Source organism: Carassius carassius, chromosome 46, assembly GCF_963082965.1.
Source record: "Carassius carassius chromosome 46, fCarCar2.1, whole genome shotgun sequence".
NCBI lineage: Eukaryota > Metazoa > Chordata > Actinopteri > Cypriniformes > Cyprinidae > Carassius > Carassius carassius.
In genome coordinates, this window is record NC_081800.1 from 21,989,211 (window position 1) to 22,014,616 (window position 25,406).

The window sequence follows — 25,406 nt, forward strand, 5'->3', positions numbered from 1 at the left end:
TCTAAAGAACTTTTGTGGATTAGAAGGGTTCTGCAGTTATTAAAGGTTCTTCATGGAACCATCATTGCAAATAAAGAATATGTTGTTTTAAGAGAACCACCATTTTTGGCTCCTCAAATGACCTTTCAGTAATCCGTTCTTAAAACTGCCATTTCTTCTTTGTGTGAAGGACATTTTAATAATCTACAGAATATTTTTCCACTTTAAAGACTCTTAAAAATATTTTTTTTAATTATTTTTTTATTGGTTCCATGAAGAACTTTCCACATCTATGGAAACTTTCCAGGACAAAAGGTTCTAGAGTGGAAAATGTTTCTTTAGAATAACAAAATGTTCATAACGATAAGAAAATAATGGTTCTTTTAAGAACTGATCACTGAATGGTTCTTTATGGAATCAAAAAAACCTGCAAAGACCCACTTTTTTATGGATGTTAAACCTTCATGGAACCATTAATGCCAGTAAAGAACCTTTAATTTAAGACCATACAGGTTTTATTAGATTTTTTTTTTTTGGTAAAACTATTAATTTAACAATAATCCGAAAGCATTTCAACAGTCATTTGTTCCCGTTTTCAAATGTGACTTCACATATTCTAAACTCTGTCTCTCCTGTTCTTGCATTCCTGGAGTCCTGGTGGAGCAGAGCGAGTGTGACAGCTCTCCATTCCATAAAGCATAAACACAAGCCTCTCAGCTATCTGCTGAGACTTCTGCTGCCCAGGGCTGAAAATTTACTTGTGACCTCCGAATTCCTTTTCAGAGCTCAACCGCTTCCCTCTTTTCCCCTTTGGAAAATTCCACTGCCACTGAGGTAGTTGACGGCATTATGTCACGGCTCAGATGTCACCTCTCTAAGACTCTGGACTGTACGGAGCTGAGGCCACGAAGGGGCTACAAGCCACATTCACAATAGTCCAAATGTCTCAGAAACACGATATGAAGGGAAAAGAGTAAACTTGAAGTCTATAATGAGGCTAAACAAATATGCACGGCTAGGCTATCCGTAAGACATGACTGGGATATTCAATATCTGTGAAACTGAGCAATAATTTTTTTTAAAACATTCATATAAATGTTCTGCATGTGGAAGACTGGCATTAAACTACATCACGACTAGGTCAAAATAGAGAAATAAGTCGACATATGAGCTCTCAAATATATTTGAATATGATGCATTTATAGACCAAATATTTTACTTTAATAAAAAGTATTCAGAAATCCTATGCAGCTTTTATGGTATATATTTTTTTTTTATCAGTACAAACAGGCACGACTTGCTCCATTATGACATCTGCTGGTGCACATCAGCCCTGCTTTCCAGGAAACTGCAATGACAACTGGACTAAATGGAATGGTGCATATCTGATGTGTTAAAATAAATCATTTTATATAGTTTTTTCACAAACATTGCATAGAGTGAAACTTCATAATCTCAGCACTACAATGAAATTTATTTGGACTCAATTAAAAAAAGCCAGGTTTCAAGAAACGTTCAACTGTTAGTGTTGAAAACTTGATTCACTACAGTATGATACAGGAAATTAAAAAGTCTTTGCATTTAACATAGCAAAGACTACTATTGTTGTACATTTTAAAACAACAGCTAAAACGGAGTCACGAGTATAAATGATCATGATCATTACAATAGGTCCATCCCCTTTTGTAATAATAACAAAAATGGAACTACACTTTCATCCTGGTTTAAAAACGTTTCCCCTTATTACAAACAACTCAAACTAAACCTTTCCCTGTTGTAAATGATCTCGAAGGAATAGCTTTTGTTCAGTGGCTTTGCAAAGCACACAAAAAAAGCAATACAGAGCACAAAACTCTAGTACAGTCATGTAACCTTGATAAACACCATTTTATTGAGTCAACTCTAGGTTAAAAAAGTAATAAGAACCCAACATATGCTTAAACTACCATGTGAATGAGAACAGCTCTGAGTTCATGAGGTCAAACAGGGAATGTGTTCATCAAATCAGCCACAAGAGGGAGTATATCAGTTAAACTTGTGGAGTAAAATGAATATCATGGACAAAGTGTGTACAAACAGCTAAAAATGTACCATTACACACTCACATGAAGATTGTCTGCCCTCCTGCAAGCAACAGTGACAAGTTCAAAGGTAAGAGTGGTTAAAAGGGCCTGTTCTGAAAGTAGGAGAATTTTCTAAAGACATTAGATAGAGAATGTGTCAATGTTCTAATTTTAATATGGGGAAAGCGATTATAATGTCTAGTTCCTTTGAGGCTTTACTGACAATCAGAAACCAAAAAACTAAAAATCACAGGACTCTGGCCCACAAGGGTCATTATTACAGTTAAAAATTGCAATACAGCCAAATTAATTCTACCTGATTTAAAAAAAAAAAAAAGAAATCTGAAGAGAGGGTGACAGCTTTAAGTAAAACCAACAGTGTCACGTCTTTATCCAGCGTTATAGATGTTAAACGCAAACACAACTGATATTCTCAGTCATGTCCAGCACCGCTACAAAATCAACTGTGTGAATAAAAGTTAAAAGTTAGACATGTACAGGTTTTCATCATTTCACATCTACACTAGCACACAACACATCATAAGAACATAGTTGTAGGAGCACAAATACACAAATTATGACAAAATAGAAGGAAGATCAGAGAGAGTAAGAGAAAAGAGATCACATTCCACCGCTCTGCTGCAGACGCTGTTCGCCATGGCCTTTCGGTTTGTCTGGTGAGAGATGCTTTTTCATGAAGGGTGGACGGAGGTTGTCATGGTGGGCAGTAACCTCCATTGCTCGCTGGCTGTTTTTTTACTAAATGGTCCGTTAAGGTTGGCTATGAGAGTGTCACCAGTGTGACAAAGGGGACAAGGTTTGGAGGACTCAGCGTCTTTCCTCCCCCCTCTGTCCTTTAAACCGGAGTGACACTCTTTTCCTTCTTGTCGCCGTCTTCGTGCCAGGTCAGACGCTCCTCGTAGAACGCAATGACGATCTGTGGGCACTTGTGATTGGCTTCCTTTGCAAGTACAAGGTCTGCCTCGTCAGAGTCTTTCCTGTGGAATGACATCAGCCACAAAGAAAAGACAAATTTGTATTAAGTGGACAATTGCACAATGTTATATATCTGCATTTGCTCCAGTTCTAATTGAAACTGTGACATTAAAATCTTCAAATAAACTTAACTTGTTAGTTAAAGCTTCTTAAAGCTTAAACAGAATTAAACAGATCTCTATATGTAAAAGACCTGATGACTGAATAACCTCTAGATACTACAGCGGTTCAAACTGCTAAAGCTGTAGGCATTGATTTTCTTCACATTTGCCTTTGGTACCATCATAAACATGATGGTACCAGATTTAATACTTCAACACCTTTTAAGATCTCCACAAATAAAATGAACACTGAAGAAACATACACAATCTCAAAATAAATCATGTAACTATGATTCTTTTACTCAATTAAACAGATTGGGGCTTACATTCAACTGCAAAAGAGTGTAACATTCAGACTAAAATAATCAAGGCATTTCTGTACTGTAAGTTTATGTACTAATGTACCAATAGATAGAAAAAAAATCAGACCTTGCTAATACACTAATATAAACATACGGTCACAATTCATCAACAGTATTGGTGTTCTCTTAGCATAAATGTGTGGTATCCATTGATTGTGAACTGCTCAGAAACTGCCAGCCTGTAGAACGCATAACAGCCCTGAGTTTTGACTCTGAATGTGAGCAAAGTGAAGACAAAGAAACAAGAATATTGTGCTAACATCCATCCCGGGTGATCCAATCAAGCACTCATTGTTATTCTAACTAGAATCTGGTCAGACTTGTGGCTTTGGTTCCAGTGTGTTTCTAAGCTCGATTAAGGCGTTTCATTAAAATAAATTGCTCCTGATATGTAAAGAGCTGCTGTACTCACCACTTCATAAGGAACATAAGGTCTCCACAGGAGTCTGTTGCTCCAATAATCTTCTCAGGCTCCAGGCCTCGCTCAAACCCTCTTGCTACAAGGATCTCATCCTAAAAAAAAAAAAGGACAACAATTAGAAATCATAATATTACTTAAAATATGTTTTATTTTTACATCACATTTAGGGATGTGACAGTTCACCGTGAGCCAGTTGAAAATCAATACAAATATGTGACGATTCAAATCGGTTGAGATGTTAAAGAGCAGGTCATATGTATTTTTTTTTTTATATCTCATTTGCAGTTTATAACATAGCTATCCTATGTAAATTAAAACAATCTGCGAAGTTGTTAATCAAAAAACTGCATGATAAATAAAGATATTGAGTCGACAGAGTCATCATAATTTCAGATCTTTTGTCTGTTACCGATATATGTCCCTGGGTATACTGAGTCAGACCTGCCCACAAACACATCCGATATTAGTGTGTTTACATAATGTTGAGAAGATGCTGTGTTCAAGGACACCACAGAAATACAATTCGAACCTTTTGTTGTGTGCATGTGTTATGGCTGGTGCCGTTTTGTGGTGTTTTCTTTTCTCCTCTCTCTTTTTATCGTCTTTACTATAACTTTCTTAGTGCTACACCACTGGTTCTGCTTCCTGCCAATCATCATTGGAGGCGATGATGTCATTTGATTCACTCCGCCTAGTGAATACCGGGATCTATAAAAGGAAGACGCTGACAATGCAAGAGAGGTCTTGCTTGTTGTCTGTTGCTATTCTTTTCATTATTGTGATTTTTAACCATTGTTAACTTTGTGTATTGTGGGTTAAGCTGTTGTTGTTGTATTTCTGCATGTGTTCGGTGCCTTACCAAAAAGCTGTTTGACCTCCATTCATTTAAACATCTTTTGGTTGGACATTTGTATATATACAAAGGGGAGGGAAGGAGAGGAAAACTAAGAATATCACCTGATATAAATTTTTATTCTTTTGTTATATTCACTAGGTAAGGGACGTGCATCACCTGCTGTACTTTTTGTTTGAGCTAGTGACAGAAGCTTATATTAGGGGTCTCTTTGGATACTGAAGATTTTTTATTCTTTTCTTTAGTTAGTGTAGAATTGATAATTTATTTAGAGGGTTCTGTTTTGACTATTTCTTTTGTTTGACTGCCGCCCAATTCACTTGTTGTTTGCCTTTAGCACTGGTTTTCATTGCTTACACTGGTATTGGACCGCAGTAAAACCCTGACAGTTAAATGTTATTCCCCATACCCCTTCTTTACAAAAGGGGATGTAACAGCATGTCATTTTATCAAGGACTGCTTCTCTGATCTTGGCTTTTATCTTTGTTGGCTTCTAATCTTCTTAATTTGCACTAACTCTCTGAACTACAACCTGTAAGTGCGATTGTACATTTTCAACTGAGTGCTCAAATATCAAGGTTTTTTTGCTAATAAGTGATGTATACCTAGTGCAACCTAGTGCAAGGTTTCCAGGTAAAACATATTACTGTCTTACTGAAGTAGTTCTGAATTCGCTGTGAACCCACTATTTCCTAAGAATGTGTCGATTTAATGTAGACTGACATTGTTCTAACTACTTTGTTTAATAATAATGTAGTGTAGCAAACACACTAGACTTATAGTCATAGTTACTGCTGTTTATTTTGCTGCATCAGCAGTTATAAGGTAAATGCGGGAGAAACGAGCGAGTGTTAGGCTGCTGCGCCTGTGATACAGGTGTTCTGATTAAAATTTAAGACTGAGTGTCTTTTGTCTGTCGTTCTTCAAACATTACAGTAGATAAATAAAAAAACACTGTCAAGGTCCAGAAAAGTATGAAAAGCATTGTCAGAACAGTCCATCTGCCATCAGTGGTTCAACCAGGGCCGCTGCTGGCCAAATGGGTGCCCTAAGCAGGATTGTATTGTTGTGCCCCCCTTCCTCAAATATGATGATGAAAAAAAACCTACTATAGGGTTGAAAAAATAACTTTAATCAAATAAAAAACTAAATGAATAAATTGTATTATTTTCAAATTACAATTGTAGCTCTCGACATTTACCTATGGCTATAACTTTATTATGACTCTAATTTATTTTATAGTCTCAATTCAATTCAATTCTCAAGCATTAAGAAATCATGCAAAAGGAAATTAAGCAGTTTTACTATGATAAAACCATGGTTTATTTTTGTAAGGGTTGTGATATGCATGTTTTTTGTTGAAGAAATTATAAAGGCTGTGTCATCTATAGCAAAAAGGTGGCCAAAAATGAAAGATTAAGTGACTATTTGAATTAAATGTTTGGTCAGTAGCCTAAACAAGGATTTGATTGTCCTGTAAGTGTAACAGCAGCAGTTACATGGCATCTGGCTCCCTTTGTAGGCATTTGTAATAACGTACATAAATTGTATATTTTGTATTTGCTTACATTATGTATTTTAACAGTTTTATTATTAACCAATCATTATTGCCTAATTGTTTTTTATATAATGCATTTTAAGTCATTTTGAAGGCTATTGATGGCTTAGCTCTTTTTTATAGCAACAACAACATAAAAAAATATTACAGTATATTAATACTTTGTAAATTATTATTTGAAGTAACAAAACCATGGTTAATTTGCAGTTACCATGGCAACAAGAACGATGATTTGCGGTGTTATTGTTAAAACCATGGGTAATTTTCGTAAAAAAAAAAATGTTCACAGGAATGTGCCTGAAAGTGGTAAATGGGCCTATTTTTACCCAAGTGATTTATAATTTATTTTAATATATATTAAAAATGTATAAGGTGTGCATTGTAGCTGACACCTAAATGAACACATAACAATTGTTTTATGACTGCAAGTCTTTCTCTTCAAATGCTATTGAGTTTCAAATTTGCGTTTGAGCCCATGTGGAAAAGTAGCATAATTTACAGTTTATTTTAATAAATATCCAACATTCCATTCAATTGTGCTTTATAGCTGTCATCTAGATGAACAATTACAGTTGTTTTTATGAATGTAAGTCATTCTCCTCAAATGCTACTGGCGTTAGAAAAGTGTATACCAATATCGCATGTAACTTTAGAGACAGTCCCTAAATTTGAGACTCTGGAACATCTAACGTCAAGCCAACTTTTAATTTTTTTTTATTGTTTTACTTTCTTTAGTTTTCTTTTCTCTGCGCCGGATTGCTGATGTCCTTTACCCGGACATATATGTTCATCCATCAATTATGAACATTCAGCCGAAAACATGAGGTGCAAGCGGTTGCGAGCGCGGATGGGAGAATGGCGGAAGGTTATTTTTTTTTTTTGAGCAACTGTGATGGTGCCCCCTCTGGAAGTTGGTGCCCTACGCAGACTGCGTACTCTGCGTGTAGGGAGCGACGGCACTGGGTTCAACCGTAACGTTATGAAGCAGCGAGAATACTTACATTCAATAATACGACAAAGCTGGACGCAGTCAGCTTACGCTCTTCTGTGTCAGCCGTGCTGCACTGATGCACCGTTTTCTTTCAAACCAAAGCATAAATACACGCAGAAAACCTATCCTTGTGGTGCGGCTGACACAGAAGAGTGTACACCACCTGTGTCCAACTCATGTTCTCCAAAATGGCACTACAGTGACATGGGGAGAGACGGAGGAGATGAATTGTTGAATAAAGTCATTATTTTTGTTTTCTTTGTGTACAAACAGTATTCTCGTCGCTTCATGTTACGGTTGAACCACTGATGGCAGATGGACTATTCTGACGATGGTTCCACACTTTTCTGGACTTTGACAGTTTATTTTACTTGGCAGTCTATGGGACAGTCAAGAGTCTCCCGGTTTTCATCCAAAATATTTTAAATTGTGTTCCGAAGACTAACAAAGATTTTACAGGTTTGGAATGACACTGGGGTGAGTGATTAATGAGAATTTTAATTTTGGGGTGGATTATCCCTTTAAGAAATGTTATAAGAAAAGTTAATTATTATCGATACCAAACGATATGAAACGTACAGTGAAACTTATTTTTTTTTCCAATATCGAACCGTGTTTGCATTTGATACAAATTTTATTTAAAATTTGACTAATGTACCTTTTTTTATTTTTTTCACAGTCTCCTCATCGCAGAGAGGTATTGCACTCATTTCAGCATGTGTTTGCTTGTTCTGTTGGTGGTCTGCTTTTCACTCATAATGTGCCTTTAAATTAAGTAACTGTGAAACTATCGTGCGCTATATCAAACATTTTTTCTATCGTTATCGAAGATGGTATATTGCCAATAAATATTGATACCGTTTTACCGCCAGGCCTCGTTAAACCTTTTTTTATTAAGCTCTTACCTCCTTTTTCTTTTTGGGTTTGCTGCCACTCCCGTTCTCTTCCTCTGAGTTTTTCCTCTTGCTGGTGCTACTGCTACTGTCTTTGGGACGGGCCGAGGAAGAGCCTGTGCTGGAGGGCTTGCTGCTGGGTGTGCTTCCACTGCTTCCCTTTTTATAAGTCTTCATGAACTCTGATATAAGCTCTGGACAGTCCAGGTTCTTTTCTGGTTCCCATGTGTTGTGTTTGCTGCAAAACAATGCATGATTCATGCATTATAAATCAAAGTCTCTGCATTTCCTCACATCATAGATATGCCCTTTAGGAAGTTTACATACTATGATAAAAATGTGAGTGTCCTTCAAACTAGTTAAGCTTAAATCACTTGTTTTAAGTCACTTCATTTCAAGGTAAAACTACAGATGTTTTTCAAAGTCATGCATTTTTACATGCAGAAACACACATCCACATCTTCTTGAGTTGAAACTGTCTATACTACTGCTTAGACACTATTTGTGTATTATGAAGTCTTACTCTGAAAAGCCTTTCCACTTCAGGAAATATTCCACACGGCCCTTCACAACTCGCCTGTCCATGACCTTCTCCACTACATACTCTTCCTCCTCTGAGGAAGCAGCCTCATCATCTTCACGGTTCTGGTTCTTCTTGCCCATGGCTGATTCTGAATGTCTTTCCTATGAACAAATGTGACCTGTGTGGCTCCTACTGGAGAAAAACAAAAACAAAAAAAGTGGATAGTTAGAGCCCATTTACCATATCAAAAACAAAAAGGGTAATTAAAAACTCAGCAAGTAGTGTATTTGACTAGATGCAGATTCACATAAACATCTGACGTCAAAAGAGATGTGTGCATTAGATCTTGCAGTTTAAATGACATATTTATTGCTGTCAGTTAAGTAATACAATAATACTGACAAGAAAATCTCAGCTTTAGGCTACATTACTTTTTACTGTAAGTATTAATATACTATATCTAATTCATACAGCAAAGCATATGCTTGCTGTTTATTTTAGATTGGATAACTCACACTTACAATATGATAGTACTGTTAAAATTGTATTAAAAAAAAGCTCACTTCAATTGTCTTTACTTGTAATTTGTCTCTTCAGTTATATTTTATTACTGTTCACTTTATAGTTGCCTGAAGACAAGGGACAATGTTTACTTAAGAAATTAGTTAGAATTAGTTTCTGCTATGCACTTAAAACCATGAAACTTCACTGGTGTAAGTATTACCTATATTATATGGCATTAATATGTCTATACAGTGAAAATGCTGGACGGTATGAGCGCAATCTTACAACTTACGGTTAAACATTGTTTACCTTAACCGCAATGACAACAGTCAATATTTATATTTCGACACTCACCTATGGTACTCTATTGGAGGAAGTGCAGAGATTACACCATTCAGAGCTCCCCTAAAAAATACAATAAATTGAAACCTTACTGCACTCAAATATAACCTAAATGTATATCAATAAACATGCAAACACACACACACTGCTCTAATAAATAATACTGAAGGACTCTTAAAAATAGACACACAAAAGATCAACATGCCTTTGATGTGAGGAACTGCAAAGTTATCTTAAAGCATAAGTTATATGCATAATAATAATGAGAAGAATCAATGAACTCCAAAAGATGTTTACTTGTTAGTGCACACACATACTGTTATCAAAGCCAAAGAAACAACAATGCATGCAGTCAGAATACATTCAAAACAAGCAGTTACATCTGGATGCAGAACCTATATTCATTAACCAATATACATCTTCAATCAATTTTGCACTAGAGATGCTATAAACCAGCTAACGTTATGTGTTCTTATCTTAATGTCATGAAGGATCTTGGCGAGCAAGGCCAAAAAATGTGAAAACACTGAATAGATCTGCACGACTCTCACGTTTTTTTACTTCTACATCGCATGCCATATGCTATTTAACTCATAATGCATTTATTCCTAAATACATAACACAATTCACATCATAAACGGATTTAAATGCAGTGCTAGCTGTACTGCTAACATTTAGCTACAGTAGTCCCTTTGATTGCTACTGCTTGCCTCGCTATGAGTTCATTCTGAAATAAATAGCAACAGAACAAAAACAGTTAGAGAAATCACAAGGTTAGAAAAATATATTCACGTGTTTGCTGTTGTTGTGCTTACGTACAACTAGCCAATGCCAACAAAAACAATAAACAAGGCTCAATGGTATCCAGACGCACGTGATAACAGACTAATTTTACTAAATTAGCATAAACGCGCTACATCTTTATTCGGCTCTCTGTGTCTGACCACCGCAAGGCAAAGTATTCGTGCGCTTTTTCGCGTTTATTTGAATACTATCGTCGTGCGCGCTAACGCGGTCAGGCTTTCCTTAGCAACAGCGCGGGCCGAGCCGAACAGATTTCACCTGATCCTATCATGTTAAAGCGTAGCGCTGACGGATTAAATCATTCCAAGTGCAAGGGGAGTCTACAATAACATTCTGACATTAATGTGGATGCTTACTGTATACTTACTGAGATATTTTTCGATGTTTTCTTATTCGTGTTGGATAAAGAGGCTGAGGCGGCGGCGGCTTTTTCCCTGCACACAGGAGTTCGCTGCCTCTCGCGCACGCATCCGTCCAGAGGCGCGTCCAGCCAATCAGCGTGCGCCTGCGCGAGCCGCTCTCGCGCCAAAAACGGCCTCACGCATCACACCGCCACCTAAAACAGCAGATTTTGCAGGATGTTTCAGATATTTTAAAAATATCAACATTTTTTCACACATTTTTAGAAAAATACATATTTTCGAAGAAAGGTATGCGTGAGTGCCTCTGCATAAGGCTTGAACGTGATAGCGAATATGAATATATATATATATATATATATATATTCTCTTGGTCGGCGTTACGTCACAAATCATGTGACCTGCATAGCAACAAGCCGCCGCCGTGTTTGAAGGGTAAAACAAACCGAAGGCAATCAAGGCAAAGCCCGAGGAAAATCAAAAAGGTATCTATTCACAGAAGTTTTGTTGTGGATTATGTCAGTTATGGATACTAACGGACTACTTTGTATTAATGATGAATGATATCTGTTTATGCGAATGTATGTCTGTGGTGAGAAGTGAAGTGAATGTAATAATAAAACACTCATGTAAAGCTCTTTGTGACTAACGTTAGCTAACGTTACATGTATGTGAAAGGCGCTAGCAGCTATACAAATACAGATCTTCTTTCTTCTATTACAGAATGTCTTATCAATATATAGAAAGTCTACTTGCGCCTGCATTGACCAGGTACCACAGAAAGCTGTCGCTTGTAGGTTTAACGTTACAATCTTGTCCCTATCGACATCCAGCTGAGTCCTGGGAGAACAACCCAAAGGCATGGCCCAGGCTCGAGTATCCAGACATATTGCAGTCATGTTTAAATACCCATCAAGCGTCGATTACATTAACTGTTCATTTAGAAAAAAAAAATGTTTATTCAAAAGCACTGTGTTACACAATGGCTGTAATGAGCTCAGTCTGTCAGTGGCACAGCTTGTACAGTGTCAGTGAGGGACACGGTTTTTTCAAAAAAGCAAAAATAGACTAACTGCAGAAACGTATCTTATTCCCCACACAACTAGTGCATTTCATTGTTGCTTATCAGTGTAGAGCTGCCGACCATTATGCATAGCAATGTCATAACATAGCAACAGAAAATTGAGTGGCCATCTCTGCAGTGGTATTATTTTGTTATTCTTTGATTTGCCGAATCATTGCTAATTTTTTAGGCATGATTCTCGGCAGTTTCTCGACATATCTGCGCTCATTTGTCTTCCGCTTCGTGTTGCTTAATGGCGAGCACTTGTTTGTTTTACCCTTCGCCGCGGTTGCTATGCGCGCGCAGTGCATTATGGGAGTAAAAGTCCCGGATGTCCGACCTCGAGAATATATATATATATATATATATATATATATATATATATATATATATATATATATATATATATATATATAAAGGCTTTTTATAGTTTTTATAAAAACAATGGTTTTATAAATGTATGAGAAAAAAACATTTTCGAGAAAAGTACCGTTCCAGGGATTGACTTGAGTGTCAGCCAATCAGGTATCCTCTAAACGCACAACAAAAGCGTTAGCGGGAAATGTAAACCAATCAGCGTCCGCAGTAGGCGGGGACTGTGTTTACCCCAGCTATTTATATTATCTCCCTTCAGTTCTCACAGTCTCACCGACGAGTGTGTGTGTGGCGCAGCACGGTCAGAAATAGTCGGTAGGATGTCCAAAGAGGTAGGTTGGTTTTAAAAAACGTATTTCGTTTTGTTTCATAAAAGCTATGTAACCGTAATGTGCTGAACGTTTTCTGATTTAACTCGGATCTCCTTCGTAGTTCTTTGTTAATGCAAATAGCGTGTTCACCCGCCATTTTAACTCCCTGTGCACACACAGGCTGCGTGCTTGCATAGAAGGTCGTGTTCTTAAAAAATGCATTTTCTTTGTTTTAACTAGTTACTGGATATAACTCGGATAGTTTGCTTTAATTTATTATCTCGATTGTTTTACTGAAACAAAGTTGCTGTTAATAAGTGGGCCGCATTGTCAGGCACCAACATGGCGGAGGTGTTCGTTCACCTCCCCCCAAATAGAGCCTGTTTCCTCCGGGTTTCGCGATGCTTCTCGAATGAATTAAGTTTAATATCCGCTGTAGAATAATACGCACGATGTACTTACTGTTTCAATGGTACCGAGTTGTAAGGGTTGATATGTTTTCAGGGCCAGCCACGTGAGCCTGAGCAGCTGCGGAAGCTCTTCATTGGAGGGCTCAGCTTTGAAACCACAGACGATAGTTTGCGGGAATATTTTGAGCAATGGGGCACCTTGACGGATTGTGTGGTAAGTTCCTAATGTCTTATCTACAGTGGTGTACTATATGGATTGTCTACCCATAATCCAACACGAAGTATCAGGGCCATCGCTATGAATTCTGGGCCCTGTGCACTGAATTTGCTATGGGGCCCCATCAAAATCACATAATGGGGTGTTTGTTGTGATTTGCAAAATCACTGAGGTAGGTCAGAGCTGGGGGTTGTGATCGGACCCCCCTTGCCATGGGTGCTTTTAACCCTTATTCTTGTTTATGTGCTGCTGTAGGTGATGAAGGATCCAAACACCAAACGCTCCAGAGGCTTTGGGTTTGTCACTTATTCCAACATGTGTGAGGTCGACGCTGCTATGGATGCACGACCCCACAAGGTCGACGGTAGGCTTGTGGAGCCTAAACGAGCCGTGTCTCGAGAGGTAAGCATTAACACCCCAATCCTTTGTAATGCAAAGCCTTTTTGAAAGATTGCAGATGCCTAACTGCATGCATTGGTTTCAGGACTCCAACAAGCCATTTGCTCACACAACTGTGAAGAAGATCTTTGTGGGTGGCATTAAGGATGACACTGAGGAGCACCATCTTCGTGATTACTTCAAAGAGTTTGGCAAACTTGAGGCCATTGAGATTATGGTTGACCACAAGACCGGAAACAAAAGAGGCTTTGCCTTTGTTACGTTTGATGACCATGACGCCGTTGATCGTATCGTCAGTAAGTGCTATCAATCCAGTGTCACTTGTAAGGTTTTTTTTATGTATATATAAATTAACACTGGTATATCTTCCCCTTAGTTCAAAAATACCACACTGTGAATGGGCACAACTGTGAAGTCAGAAAAGCTCTGTCTAAACAAGAGATGCAAAACACTGGCATGAACATGAGAGGCAAGTGGTTAAATGTTTTTTTTTTTTTTCTATTTTAACGTGCTTGGTTGTATAAGACTAACATTTTAATCTGTAGGCCGTGGTGGTGGAGGAGGAGGTGGAAACTTCAACAGATATGGCAATAATGGCGGCTACAACAATGACTTTGGAGGCAATGGGGGCGGCAACCGTGATGGATATTTTGGAAGAGGTATGTGCCTGAGTGGATGTTGAAGTGTTTAAATGGTCAATTGAAGTTTGTTTTGACAGCAATTTTTCACAATCTTTCTCAGGAGGCAGAAGTGGTGGAGGTGGAGGTGGTTATGGAGGTGACTGCTACAACAATGGATTTGGCGGCGGAGATGGTATACAGTGGTTTCTTAGTTCTTTAAAAGTATAATTTAGTAAAGTGTTCTGTTAATGCTACAGGGGGCCTATTATGACTTTTGAATTATAGTCGGTGTTAATGTCACAAAGCGGACCATTAGAATATAATTTAAAATAATTCCTGCCTATGTAAATTCAAGTGGTATGGGGGTGGGGAGGGGTGAGGTCCTGGTTAGAACGCTTTGAGTGCATCAGGCAATGACTCCGAAGTGCTGCTGTAGCTTCAAGTTATTACACCTACACATTAATAACTTATGTTGAAGTCTTTATAAATTGCTGGACCACTATAAAATCTGCAGAATTTACACTTCGATTGAGACCATATCGTTTCCCATACATTGACTTATTTGTTGTGCTCGCCACATAGATTTTCTAAAAGGCGTTGATTTTGTAGAATAAACATGAGCCCTGTATGTTTCAAAATTGAAACCCATATGGGTGTTTTATAACTATTTCTGAAGGAAACCGGCAGTTTTTAGAAGATTTGGATGTCATCTTGCATGTAATGTTTGTTAGCTTTATGTACAGCTGTCACCAGGGAAACCTCAATCTCTACCACTCCAACAGCAGAGAAAGAATTTGCAAATATGCTGCCAACGGACTATGGTACCTTTTTTATAAATTTAATTTAAACCGTATAATTCTCACTACAATTAATGTTATAATTTAAGGAACAAACTACATATTAGTTACATGCATCTGTATGTGGTAAGTGCAGTTATTTAAGAGGTTATAAAATGTAAAGTTTCATTCCAATATAAAATGTCATTTTAGCCAAAAATAAAGTTGCCACGAATGTCTTTCAATATCTGTGCGTGCAAAGGTTCTGAGCGATCCTCTTGTCCCATATTCTCTGGGTCTGAATCTGGCTCAAACCCAGAACTAATCGAGCCGTTTGTGCCAGACTGGGTAGAGAGAAATTGTAATAAAAAAAATAAAAAAAAGAGCACATGTTTTAGTACACCAAAACAAAATCTAGACTTTGTAAAAGAGCATAATAGGACCCCTTTAACTTTTTATTCCTGTTGCTTTCTCCAGGTGGTTATGGTGGTGGTCCTGGTAACTATGGTGGAAACCGTGGATATGGAGGTGGTGGTGGAGGAGGACATGGTTATGGCAACCAAGGCGGTGGTTATGGTGGTGGTGGTGGCGGCGGCAATGGCAGTGGTGGCTATAATGACAATTACAACAATGGCAATGGAAACTTTGGAGGTGGTGAGTAGATGCCAGGCTGAATTCTTAGTCCATACAAATAACTTGAATTGTCAGCAGTAACCAGGTATGTGGTTTTTAAATATCAATAGGCAACTTTGGAGGTGGTGGCGGCGGCGGAGGTGGTAACTACAATGACTTTGGCAACTATAACAGCCAGCAGTCCAACTATGGACCCATGAAAGGGAACTTTGGAGGTGGTGGAGGAAGAAACAGTGGCCCCTATGGTGGTGAGTTCTTAATAATAGCCTTTTACATTTCCCTTTTGGTTTAAGTCTCCTTTTTATAAACAACTTAATCTAAATTACATGAGATCTGTTTTAGGTGGCTATGGTGGTGGATCTGGTGGTGGATATGGAGGTGGCTCTGGTGGCAGACGGTTTTGAGTTCAGAAAGGTTTGTTTTAAAATTAATTTACAGATGGCTTGTTTTACAGATTAACAATCCCAATATATAGTCTTGGACTGAATGCTCATTGCTATACTATAACCTTGCTGTACATCTGGTGTAGAAACAAACCTCAGGTAGTGTGCAGCTTAACATTTGTTGTTCATATTGTTCAACAGGACTGAGTGCTTTAGGAGAGGAGAGCGAGAGAAGTGACAGGGCAGATGCAGGTTTACATCCCTAGATCTGCTCAGCCAAACAGGTTTGGCAGATTTACAGCTGCCACCAGAAGAAGTGTACAGTAGCGCTATCATGTGTGGGACATCATGAACTTGTCGTCATGCAGACTTATTTTATATTGTCTATGGAAAAAGCATTCCAATGAGGTTTTATGTAGAATTATTTTGAGTCTTTATGGATTTTTTTTTTTTTTATGTAACTAATCAAGGTGAAATAAAACATCCTTTGTTTTTGTTTTTTTAAAAAAGCTGTGCGTTTTAGTCATGTTTTCTGGGGGTTTTAGTGTAGTACACTAACATTTATGGGAGCTCCTTAAAGCCTTTTAAGTAGAAAGTAAACTAAAGACTGTCTTCTGGCTCTTAATAACTATAAACTTGTTCTCTAAAGTTTACATAAGGTAAATGGTCAAAACTGGTTTAAGAAAAAAGCATAGGCTGTTTAAAGCAAATGCTTAGCGTAGTGTGGCTGCAAATCAGTCTAGCCATGGGAGCAAACTGAGAAAGGAGTAGCAAGATCATCGCCCTGTGAAGAAGCAGGGAGTACAGGGCGCCACTCAAAGACTAGCAGGCAGCGCTTTTAGAACTCCTGTAGGTAAGAACAGACTTCTCAACTACCGCTGCTAATTGTAAAACAATTTTATTAGCAGAAGCTGTACAGTTAATGTCAACTTCCCCTTCAGTGTGTGTGTGTTTCAAGGGAAGTAACTGCAGTCAGCATAGTTTGGTGCACAAGATTTTGTAGAACTTTTAAACCCTTTTTAATGCATGCCCACTGGTTTTTCCTGATTTCTATATTTTACGTGCTGACCATGTTATGCTTTTTTTTTTTTTTTTTTTAGGATCTGACAAGTGAAAATCATCTCTTGACATGAAAAGGCATTTGTCTTTCTAAACTGGTGAAATGATAAAAGGTACTTGCTATTTTAATGCAAGATCTCGTTTACAATTCCAAATTTAAGCGTTTACTTTTTTCCTTTTTTTTTTTTTTTTATAGGACCAAAATGGAGCTGAAGAGACTTATTTTATTGCAAATTATTTTCTTACCCTTTTTTTACCAATAAAATTTTATGCAAGAAATTGTGATCCTGTCTTGTGTAGAACTCATTTACTGAAAATGTTTGTCTGTTGGACATAATACTGATTCTGTTTTAGACCAATGTTTTAATGTACAAAAGTGTTTAGGCAAATAAGCTTTGCATAGCCTAACAAGTTTGGAAGTGTTTTCTTAAAGCTCTTTGCAATTTTTGTAGTTATACAGTCCACACTACTTTGGCAAAAAAAAAAGTTGATATCTTAAGTGATTAAAGTCTTTATCCATTCATGACCATTTATTGGAAGTAGATAATTCATTGTTCATAGTTGTAGGAACCAAATGAATTTAGTTGTCCATCTATGGGTCACTTAAAAAAATCAGTTCATTCACCCTCCAGGGCTGTATTCCGCGGCACCAAGTAAATGTTGCCATCATTAGTTTGTTGTAGTGAATACTCATCAACTGAATAAGGCTGTCCCTCCTCATCACGAAGCTGTGAAAACACTTGGGTGTAAAGATCTGAGAGCCGACACTTGATAATGGCAAGGTTTTGCTGAAACTCCAGTCTCTCTCTGGTTAAATGTTCTCTTTGGCCTCGAAGCTGTCCCAACTCGTTTTCTAAATGCACTATGTTCTCCATCTTCCGTTTGCGGCAGTTCTGAGCAGCCACTTTGTTCTTCCCACGTCTGCGAATGTCCCTCACAAGTGCCAGCTGAGCGTCGTTCAGTGTGAATTGGGTCAACAGCTCATTGAAGTCATCCACCGGTAGGTTCACTATCTTTTGCAGTGAGAATGGGATTTTGAGAGCGTGGGCTCGCCGCTCATCTCTGCTCAGGGGTACAGGAACACTGCTGGACTTTTGCTTTGGGTACATAGATTGATATGACCCCAGTCTTGTTAAACCTGAGCTGTTCAGTTGTAGATCATGCAGAGCTGTGGGTAAAACTGGTTGTTTCATTGATGCAATTGGCTGGTAAGTCTGCTGGTTGATGGGTTGCATGTTTGCAGCTGTGGTATAAGAAGTTCCAGGGTATGAACTGTAAGACTGCTGGTAGTCCACAGACCCAAGCAAACTTGGCCGCATGTGATATTGCTCCCCCATACTTTCACTTTCGATGTAGCCCATTGTACCCTCTGCAGGTAAGTACGAAGGTACTCCATGCACTGCATTCTCAGGAGAGGCAAGCGGTGGGCTTGAACCAAGCGACAAACCGGAATCTGACTCGAGATCATCTCCACAAGCCGGTTTGATTTGTCCTGTGCAGTGAAGGTTGATAACACTGTCTTTCACAATTCCATGACCGCGTGTCGTCATGTTCATGTGCTCCAAAAGACTCATGAGAGGTGGATGAAGAGCCTGCGTGTTCGAAAGCATTCTTGAGGAACCGTGGCTGCCAGGGACAGGGAGGCTGTAGTGCATGTCCATGTGTGGGTTCAAACGCTGATAGGGTGGCATCATTTCAGGGTATGCGTTTTCATAAACACCAGCAGAATGGGCACCACTAGTGGCTGGAATGGAGTCTGGCTGTGGCTGACTCATCCCGATCCCCCCTTGAGAAACCATGGGCTCCATGGACAGGTATGGAATAGCTTCGAAGGGATTCTCATTGGGTACCTCAAACTCCTGTGGCAAAAATAATGCTTTAATAACAAGAACTTCCAGTTTCACTCAAACTTGACCTTGGAGGTGATTCAGATTCAATTATTTTACAATAAAAACTAGTAAAGTGAAGGTTTTTAGTTGATTTGTGCTGCAGAGGAGGGTTGTATTAAGTTATCTGCTAACTACAGGACCAGCCCACCTGGGTGAAAGTGCCACCCGTAGCTTATGCAGGTCTTACTTAGGAGCGCTCAGGTTTCATGTTCGAAACAGATGGTCATTGTGCTATGCAGGGGGCTGTATACAGCACTCACCCTCTTTCTCTGTCTTTATCCTCGCATCACTCAATTGGCCCATTGTTGCAGATCATAGCTCAATGTGTGTGTTTACAAATGATTCCCGCATTAGAAAAATGTTATAAGGCCACCATTTCATTAAGACTCTAAAACGACTGGCTGTATCCGGCCACAAAATAATCAAACATTTTCTTGAGTTTTGTCATTTGTGCATGTAAAAGAGGAAACTTGGTGGGTTGTTCCAGTGTACCCACCTGAAGTTCTGTGATGGCCATCAGTTCCTGCCAGGCCACATCCATCTCCAAATGCTGGGGGGAACGATGTGCCCGGAATCCAGTGACATTGGTGGACACCTCCCCATGCAGTCTTCCAGGGTTTGCCAGTCCCTTTAAATTAGTATTGTACGCAATACATTTTTAGTACTTTTGTAATTTAAATGTCTTGAAATGTTTGTTAAAATATATAATTATTTAAAATCCTTGAAACAAGATAGATTTACTGCATAAGACTTGTTTTCAACCACACACGCATATATATGTATGTGTATATATATATATATATGTGTATGTGTATATATATATATATATATATGTATATATATATATATATATGTATGTGTGTGTGTGTGTGTATGTATTTTTATATATTAATTCTTTTTTCAAGTGTTTTAAGAATCCAGTAAAAAGTCTCCTAGTGAAGTAAGACATTACATATCTGTTAAAAAATGTTTGTTTTTAAATATTTTTCTTTGCTGAAAAGGTCAAGAAAGTACTAATTCAGCGTATTAAGAAGTATATTTTGCAGGGTACAAATAGATTTTACAGCATTAATTTATTCATTTAAAAATATATATTTTCTTACTGGGAAAACAGCTAAATTATATATATATCTATCTATATATATATATATATATATAATATATATATAATATATATTATATAATATATATATATATAATATAATATATATATAATGTTTTTTTTCTCATGAAGATACTGACCTCACAGCTGATCCTCAGGGGAAGTACACTGTTGATTGCTGAACACATTCAGGACAGACCCCAGATGCAGTGAATCAGTCTAAAACATGAAAAGAAATCAGAAACTTGATTTGTAAAGCCAAATGCATTTGTAGAGTTAAAAATAAAGAGGAAAAGACACAAACAATGCAAGCGTTCACATAACAGGTCATATTTATTTATTTTTATTTAACCTTTAAACAGATAAGTCAGTTGAGAACCAGTTCTCATTATAATGATATATATATATATATATATATATATATATATATATATATATATATATATATATATAGGTCAGCTGTGACTGCATGCCAACAATTTTAAAAACAAATTTAGTCCGACTTGACTTTCTACGCACCCATAAACGGACAATGATGTCACTCTGAAATGGCCAAAAATTTACATTAACCATAAGAATATATCTTGTTTGAAACTGTTTCACGTTTCCGTTCCCATGTGCTCCATTTGTCATATTGTGTGACTGGACATGAAGTTTCGTTGGGCTGGATTTGTCCTATCAGCTGGCATTGTGAACAGTAATGTCAACCCTTGATAAGACAATCTTTTGGGAGCCAGCCTGCTCTCCAGTAAACGAAGGCAGGGGTCTAACCACAGACAGAATGTCAGGAAGACTTTCTCAGCATACTCCCTCACGTCGAAAATAACTGAATTAGTTTACATTTACGCTTAATATGCATTAGTAATCATTCTCATTACCACTAAGTTTAACTATATCATTGTGTAACACAAATTAAACTTGTTCCTTATCTGATTGTTTGCTTTTTTTGTGGTGCTATATTAAAGCCTTTTATACACAACATCCGTTTTAAACTTTAATGTTGGTTTCCTGTTAAATTGGACTTTTTTTACAGTAAAAACTATGCAGCTACAATAATAATTTTACATTCGAAATGTCATTGTTACTATTTGCAAGTGTAAGAATGAGAAAAACTTATCTTTTTAATTCAAATGAACAATTATACAAAAGAATGAAAATGTAATATAATTTAGAAAATGTTATATAATTCAAGAGCAGTTTTTAGCTAATTGTAAATATATATGCACCGCCTGATTGAACTGTCATGTAAACGTTTGACAGGACGCGGCAGCAATAATGTTGTAAAACATCCAATGGTTTGGCAGTATTTAACAAAAAACGTCTTTCCTTTTGTCATATTGAGGGTAAAGAAACATATATCCTGCCTTTACCGCGATGTCTAGCTTATTTCCTTTGACTAGTTTCTGAAATTATGAGGGGACTGGGCTGTGGGACCGGCCTCCCATTTCAACATCAGCTGTGGTACTAACCACTGTACCAGTGCACATGAGCAAACAGTAAGCAAGAAAACCACTTTTATTTTTTTTACCTTTATTTAATACATTTGTCTCTCTCTCTCTCTTTTTAAACATTACTCTGAACCATGTTATCACAATATTTGTGATAATCAAAAAATGACAGCAGTGTGTTGCATCTAATGGAAAATAAAGAAAGATTTAGACCAAACAAAAGTTATAAAATTATTTTAAAAATATTTTTTTTTTTTTTACATTTTTAATATTTTTTGAACAAAATTCACATCTTGTAAAAATGATCTCATTATAAACCCTCAATAATTTAGGGGTGGGGGAGTAACACTTTTATAATATTTGACAACTTCTGTATTGAGCTTCTAAAGCAAAAAAAAAAAATAATAATAATAATTTACACACCCTTCACATTTTATGTGTCCTTAGTTCATAAAGACACTTAATGACAAGAATTATGACTCAAAAACTTTCAGATTCGATAGAGAACCAGAATTGTACAATATCTGTCAACAACTGCCATATTTACTGAAGAAACAACAAACCCTCAAAGAAGATGAAAAAAACTGTACCTTATTAGCATGTCCTTAAGCACTAAGCTCAGATGAAAAAGTCTTCACAATATCATATTCACAAAATCCTGAGAGCAGTAACCACTGACCCCTGTGTTGAACTGAAGAGTGAAAGAGTTTGCTGCATGCTCTTAGTTTTGATCTACAAGTGTGCGTGCGCTCAACCTGTCTTTCTCTCTCATTCACCCGTTCTCCCACTCACCCTGTCTGCTTTTGGCTGTCACTCACAGAGATGGGATGGGTCTAAGGGCGATGCAAGCAGGTTTCCTGTAAAGCACCCACACTTTTTACCCTCCTAAATGCAACACTTGCACTTTAATATGTTTAAACGCCTGATGGCTTCCCAAACCAAACACAGACTCGGACCCTTCAGCTTGTGGTTTATGAACAAGTGATTCACATCCACAGCTTTGGTGTGTACGTATCCTAAAATCTATCAACAAAAAAAAACACTTCCTTAATAAGAACTTTGTTTCATGGCATGCAAAAAAGAACCAAGGTGTTCATGTAAAGGAAAGCCACTGTGAGGCATGTGGTTTGAACACAGACACTACAAGCAGGAGCACCTGGAGTTAAATCTAGGATTGCTTTGCGGAGAAGGGGCTTTTTTCTGACTTGCTTTAGTAGGGATGGAATGTACACCTTCAACAGGTAAGAAAGGCCGCATTGTTCCTGTATCTGCCGCTCAACCACAGACAGTGAGCAAAAGTGGATGCAGGGGGGACGGGAGGGTGGAAGAGCGTGTCTTACATTGCAAGTGACCATTAGAGTCTTTGCTGAAGTCCCTCTGTAGTCAAACACACACGGGACAATCAGTACGATTGTCAGGTGAGGTGAAAGGATGTTTTCTCCTTGTTCATTTGAAGTGCTTAATTTTATTTGACCGATGCCTTATCGCGTTACACCCAACCTCAGGTGCATGACAGTCCACAATCATTCGAAACAAATTATTGTCTAGGTGTGCAATCGCCCTTCTGGGCAAGAAATCTTAATTTCCCATCAATAATACACTCTTAAAAAGATTCCAAAAGAAAGTTTTCACAGTGATACCACCATTTTTTGTTCCCCAAAGAACCCTACAGTTAACAGTTCTTAAAATATACATATATTTTTTTAGTGTGAAGAACATTTTAATAATCCAAAGAACCACTACGACGTACCTTACACTATTAAAAATAAAGTTTTTTAAATTGGTATCTATAGTTCCACGAAGAACCTTTAACATCCACGGAACCTTAAAAGGTTCTTTATAGTGAAAAATGGTTCTTTGGATTATTGAAATGTTATTCACACTAAGAAAAAATGGTTCTTTTAAGAACTGTTGACTAAAAGTTTCTATATCATTTCTGTGAAAACTTCCTTTTGGAACTCTTTATTTTTAGAGTGTATGGACAATGGTTCCATGGATGTACAAAGAAACTTTGTATTTAAGAGAGTGGAAGAATGATTTTTTGTTCCCCAAAGAACTGTAATCAGCTCCTAAAAGAACCATTTATTTCTTATTGTGAAGAGCATTATAACAATCTAAAGAACCTTTTGTACAATGGAAAGGTTCCATTGGTGGTAAAGGTTCTTCATGGAACCGTCAAGGCCAATAAGTGAATCAACATTGACAAAGTGACAAAGTAATAAGAAATAGTAAGTTGTGAATAGAAACTGTTTATCAAAACGCATGATAGCGGTGTGCCTGTGGTTTTCTAGATACTTGTTCATGCTTGTCTTTTTACGATGCGGTGTTTTCATTCCCACACATTAATATGTTTGTATGTAAATGCACCATTATGATGGACGTAGGTGGCTGACAGCGTCCAAAGAGGTGGGTGCCTGCCAGGAACCAGAGAGACGGGACTTCCCAAGCCTTGATTCCTAGCACCCACCCACCCACCCGATTCAACCACCTACAAACACACACATGAAAACAGCCTGCTATTACATACACCACAATGGTTTGGGATTTGGTGTGTTCCAACCTAAACAGCAGTTCTGACTCTCTCTGCATATAGTTCAGGTCACCGAGTCGCTCGAACAGTTCTATATCTCACTGGTGTGTAACCTTTCTGTCATTTTCATCTATTTATTCTTGTCATTCATTGTTTAGTTTAACATGTTAGCTTGTATTTTTGTATTCATTACACTCGCTGCCACGTTGTGGGATCGTGATGCTCTTAACCCTTTTTGGTTTGACCAAAGGAAGTGAAACAGCTTCTTGACAACATCTTGACCCATCCAACTATTCCTATTCTTCCTGCTTCTGATAGGTAGGAGGAAACTCACAGGATTTGTTTTAGAAGGAACACAGAAACTCATTGGTTTCTAAAGGTAGTAATGTTTTCTATAACCCATGACAATAACTTAATAGGTAAAAATAAATAATATATACACACACATAGTTTTTTTTAATTACACACAGAATAGCATATAATATATTCATATATCTATTTATTTTGCATAAATAGAATTTTGTGTGTAAATATAATATACACACACACAAAATTCAGCTTTGCATCAGAGGAATAATATACATACATACCTATACATCTATCTATCTAACTATCTATCTATATATATATATATACACACACACACACACACACATATATATATATTTATAACATCACTATCAAAGTGTCATTAGCCACCAGCAAACATGAGAACATGTTTTGAGTTACACTGAAAAACCTCAGAAGCAACTTATGATGGGAGCATTTGTGTGTTTGGTTTGTGGTCCATTGGGAAAAATCATCCAAGCCTACTGCTGGGAAAAGTGGAAAATTTGTGTATGAGTAATCAAGAGTAATGTAATTTCATCCAAATGCAAAACATATATACTCTAGCAGCACTCAATTAAATAAATGACATTCTCTTGAACCTCAAATATTGTATATTTTTAATAAACAAGTTTAATTCAACTACAGGCCAACCACAACTACAGGATTTTGAAATATTTAAGACAAATAAAAGTTATGATGTAAAACGCAGAAGAATCCACACAATTTCAAGCCCACTCCTGCAGGCCAAATAACCAAATTGTCAGATTGTCAGATTTCCCCGCTTGCATGCCCTTGTTGGCCCCACTGTATGGTATATGCTTTATTGTGCAATAGAGGAGGCCGGGTGACTTAAAGTAAGCAGCAATACTGTACACAGCTCCCCTCAACCACCGTATCATGCCAGAAACCACAACAGTTAGCATGAGCACCTAGACAAGCTTTTATCAGCGCTCAGCAGAGCTTCCGCCACTCAACATCCCCTTTCCTCCACTCTCCTCTCCATCTGCAGCCTTAGGCACCAACCACAAGGGCAGCACCTCTCTCACACACCCATCCCCACACTGGGAAACCGACGGGATACAGAGACACTTCCATGTCCAACACTCATCACT

General features: G+C 37.6%; 3 protein-coding genes across 10 annotated transcripts; 1 reads left to right on the forward strand and 2 right to left on the reverse strand.

The window, feature by feature from the left end:
• Positions 1–1,847: 1,847 nt before the first annotated feature.
• Positions 1,848–10,949, reverse strand: LOC132128850 (chromobox protein homolog 5-like). 3 transcript variants are annotated; one of them, XM_059540215.1, is made up of 6 exons: positions 10,758–10,949; positions 9,599–9,649; positions 8,741–8,929; positions 8,230–8,455; positions 3,914–4,014; positions 1,848–3,040 (listed from the first exon to the last, which is right to left on the reverse strand). In XM_059540215.1, the coding sequence occupies exons 3-6, from the start codon at positions 8,878–8,880 to the stop codon at positions 2,899–2,901; spliced, it is 609 nt and encodes a 202-aa protein (XP_059396198.1). In that variant the 5' UTR covers positions 8,881–8,929; positions 9,599–9,649; positions 10,758–10,949; the 3' UTR covers positions 1,848–2,898. The 3 variants fall into 3 exon arrangements, with proteins under 3 accessions (XP_059396198.1, XP_059396197.1, XP_059396199.1); XM_059540214.1 differs by having other exon boundaries at positions 8,741–8,932; positions 10,758–10,948; XM_059540216.1 differs by lacking the exon at positions 9,599–9,649 and having other exon boundaries at positions 8,741–8,932.
• A 1,410-nt stretch (positions 10,950–12,359) lies between these two features.
• Positions 12,360–17,280, forward strand: LOC132129786 (heterogeneous nuclear ribonucleoprotein A1-like). 6 transcript variants are annotated; one of them, XR_009428578.1, is made up of 13 exons: positions 12,360–12,519; positions 13,003–13,122; positions 13,381–13,527; positions 13,610–13,820; positions 13,901–13,993; positions 14,070–14,183; positions 14,266–14,337; positions 14,876–14,965; positions 15,398–15,574; positions 15,664–15,801; positions 15,896–15,967; positions 17,037–17,108; positions 17,192–17,280. XR_009428578.1 is itself a non-coding variant. In XM_059541545.1 (12 exons), the coding sequence occupies exons 1-11, from the start codon at positions 12,508–12,510 to the stop codon at positions 15,955–15,957; spliced, it is 1,233 nt and encodes a 410-aa protein (XP_059397528.1). In that variant the 5' UTR covers positions 12,360–12,507; the 3' UTR covers positions 15,958–15,967; positions 16,138–16,435. The 6 variants fall into 6 exon arrangements, 5 of the variants coding, with proteins under 5 accessions (XP_059397528.1, XP_059397527.1, XP_059397529.1 ...); XM_059541545.1 differs by lacking the exons at positions 17,037–17,108; positions 17,192–17,280 and adding an exon at positions 16,138–16,435 and having other exon boundaries at positions 15,398–15,571; XM_059541544.1 differs by lacking the exons at positions 17,037–17,108; positions 17,192–17,280 and adding an exon at positions 16,138–16,435 and having other exon boundaries at positions 12,361–12,519.
• A 288-nt stretch (positions 17,281–17,568) lies between these two features.
• On the reverse strand, positions 17,569–22,225 carry LOC132129516 (transcription factor NF-E2 45 kDa subunit-like). The gene is made up of 4 exons (XM_059541145.1): positions 22,025–22,225; positions 20,127–20,205; positions 19,381–19,512; positions 17,569–18,854 (listed from the first exon to the last, which is right to left on the reverse strand). The coding sequence occupies exons 2-4, from the start codon at positions 20,172–20,174 to the stop codon at positions 17,613–17,615; spliced, it is 1,422 nt and encodes a 473-aa protein (XP_059397128.1). The 5' UTR covers positions 20,175–20,205; positions 22,025–22,225; the 3' UTR covers positions 17,569–17,612.
• Positions 22,226–25,406: the final 3,181 nt, after the last annotated feature.

What these genes read in the sequence shown, in the direction of transcription:
- LOC132129786 (XM_059541544.1), top strand. An exon ending in CACTGGCATGAACATGAGAG is followed by an intron (nt 13,994 to 14,069) that starts GCAAGTGGTTAA and finishes TTTAATCTGTAG; the next exon opens with GCCGTGGTGGTGGAGGAGGA. An exon ending in AAACAGTGGCCCCTATGGTG is followed by an intron (nt 15,802 to 15,895) that starts GTGAGTTCTTAA and finishes GATCTGTTTTAG; the next exon opens with GTGGCTATGGTGGTGGATCT.
- LOC132129516 (XM_059541145.1), bottom strand. Translation starts at nt 20,174, where the DNA reads ATGTGTTCAGCAATCAACAGTGTACTTCCCCTGAGGATCAGCTGTGAG. An exon ending in CCCTGAGGATCAGCTGTGAG is followed by an intron (nt 19,513 to 20,126) that starts GTCAGTATCTTC and finishes ACTAATTTAAAG; the next exon opens with GGACTGGCAAACCCTGGAAG. An exon ending in TGGCCATCACAGAACTTCAG is followed by an intron (nt 18,855 to 19,380) that starts GTGGGTACACTG and finishes TTTTTGCCACAG; the next exon opens with GAGTTTGAGGTACCCAATGA.
- LOC132128850 (XM_059540216.1), bottom strand. Translation starts at nt 8,880, where the DNA reads ATGGGCAAGAAGAACCAGAACCGTGAAGATGATGAGGCTGCTTCCTCA. An exon ending in AAGTGGAAAGGCTTTTCAGA is followed by an intron (nt 8,456 to 8,740) that starts GTAAGACTTCAT and finishes ATTGTTTTGCAG; the next exon opens with CAAACACAACACATGGGAAC. An exon ending in CTTATGTTCCTTATGAAGTG is followed by an intron (nt 3,041 to 3,913) that starts GTGAGTACAGCA and finishes GTCATTCCACAG; the next exon opens with GAAAGACTCTGACGAGGCAG.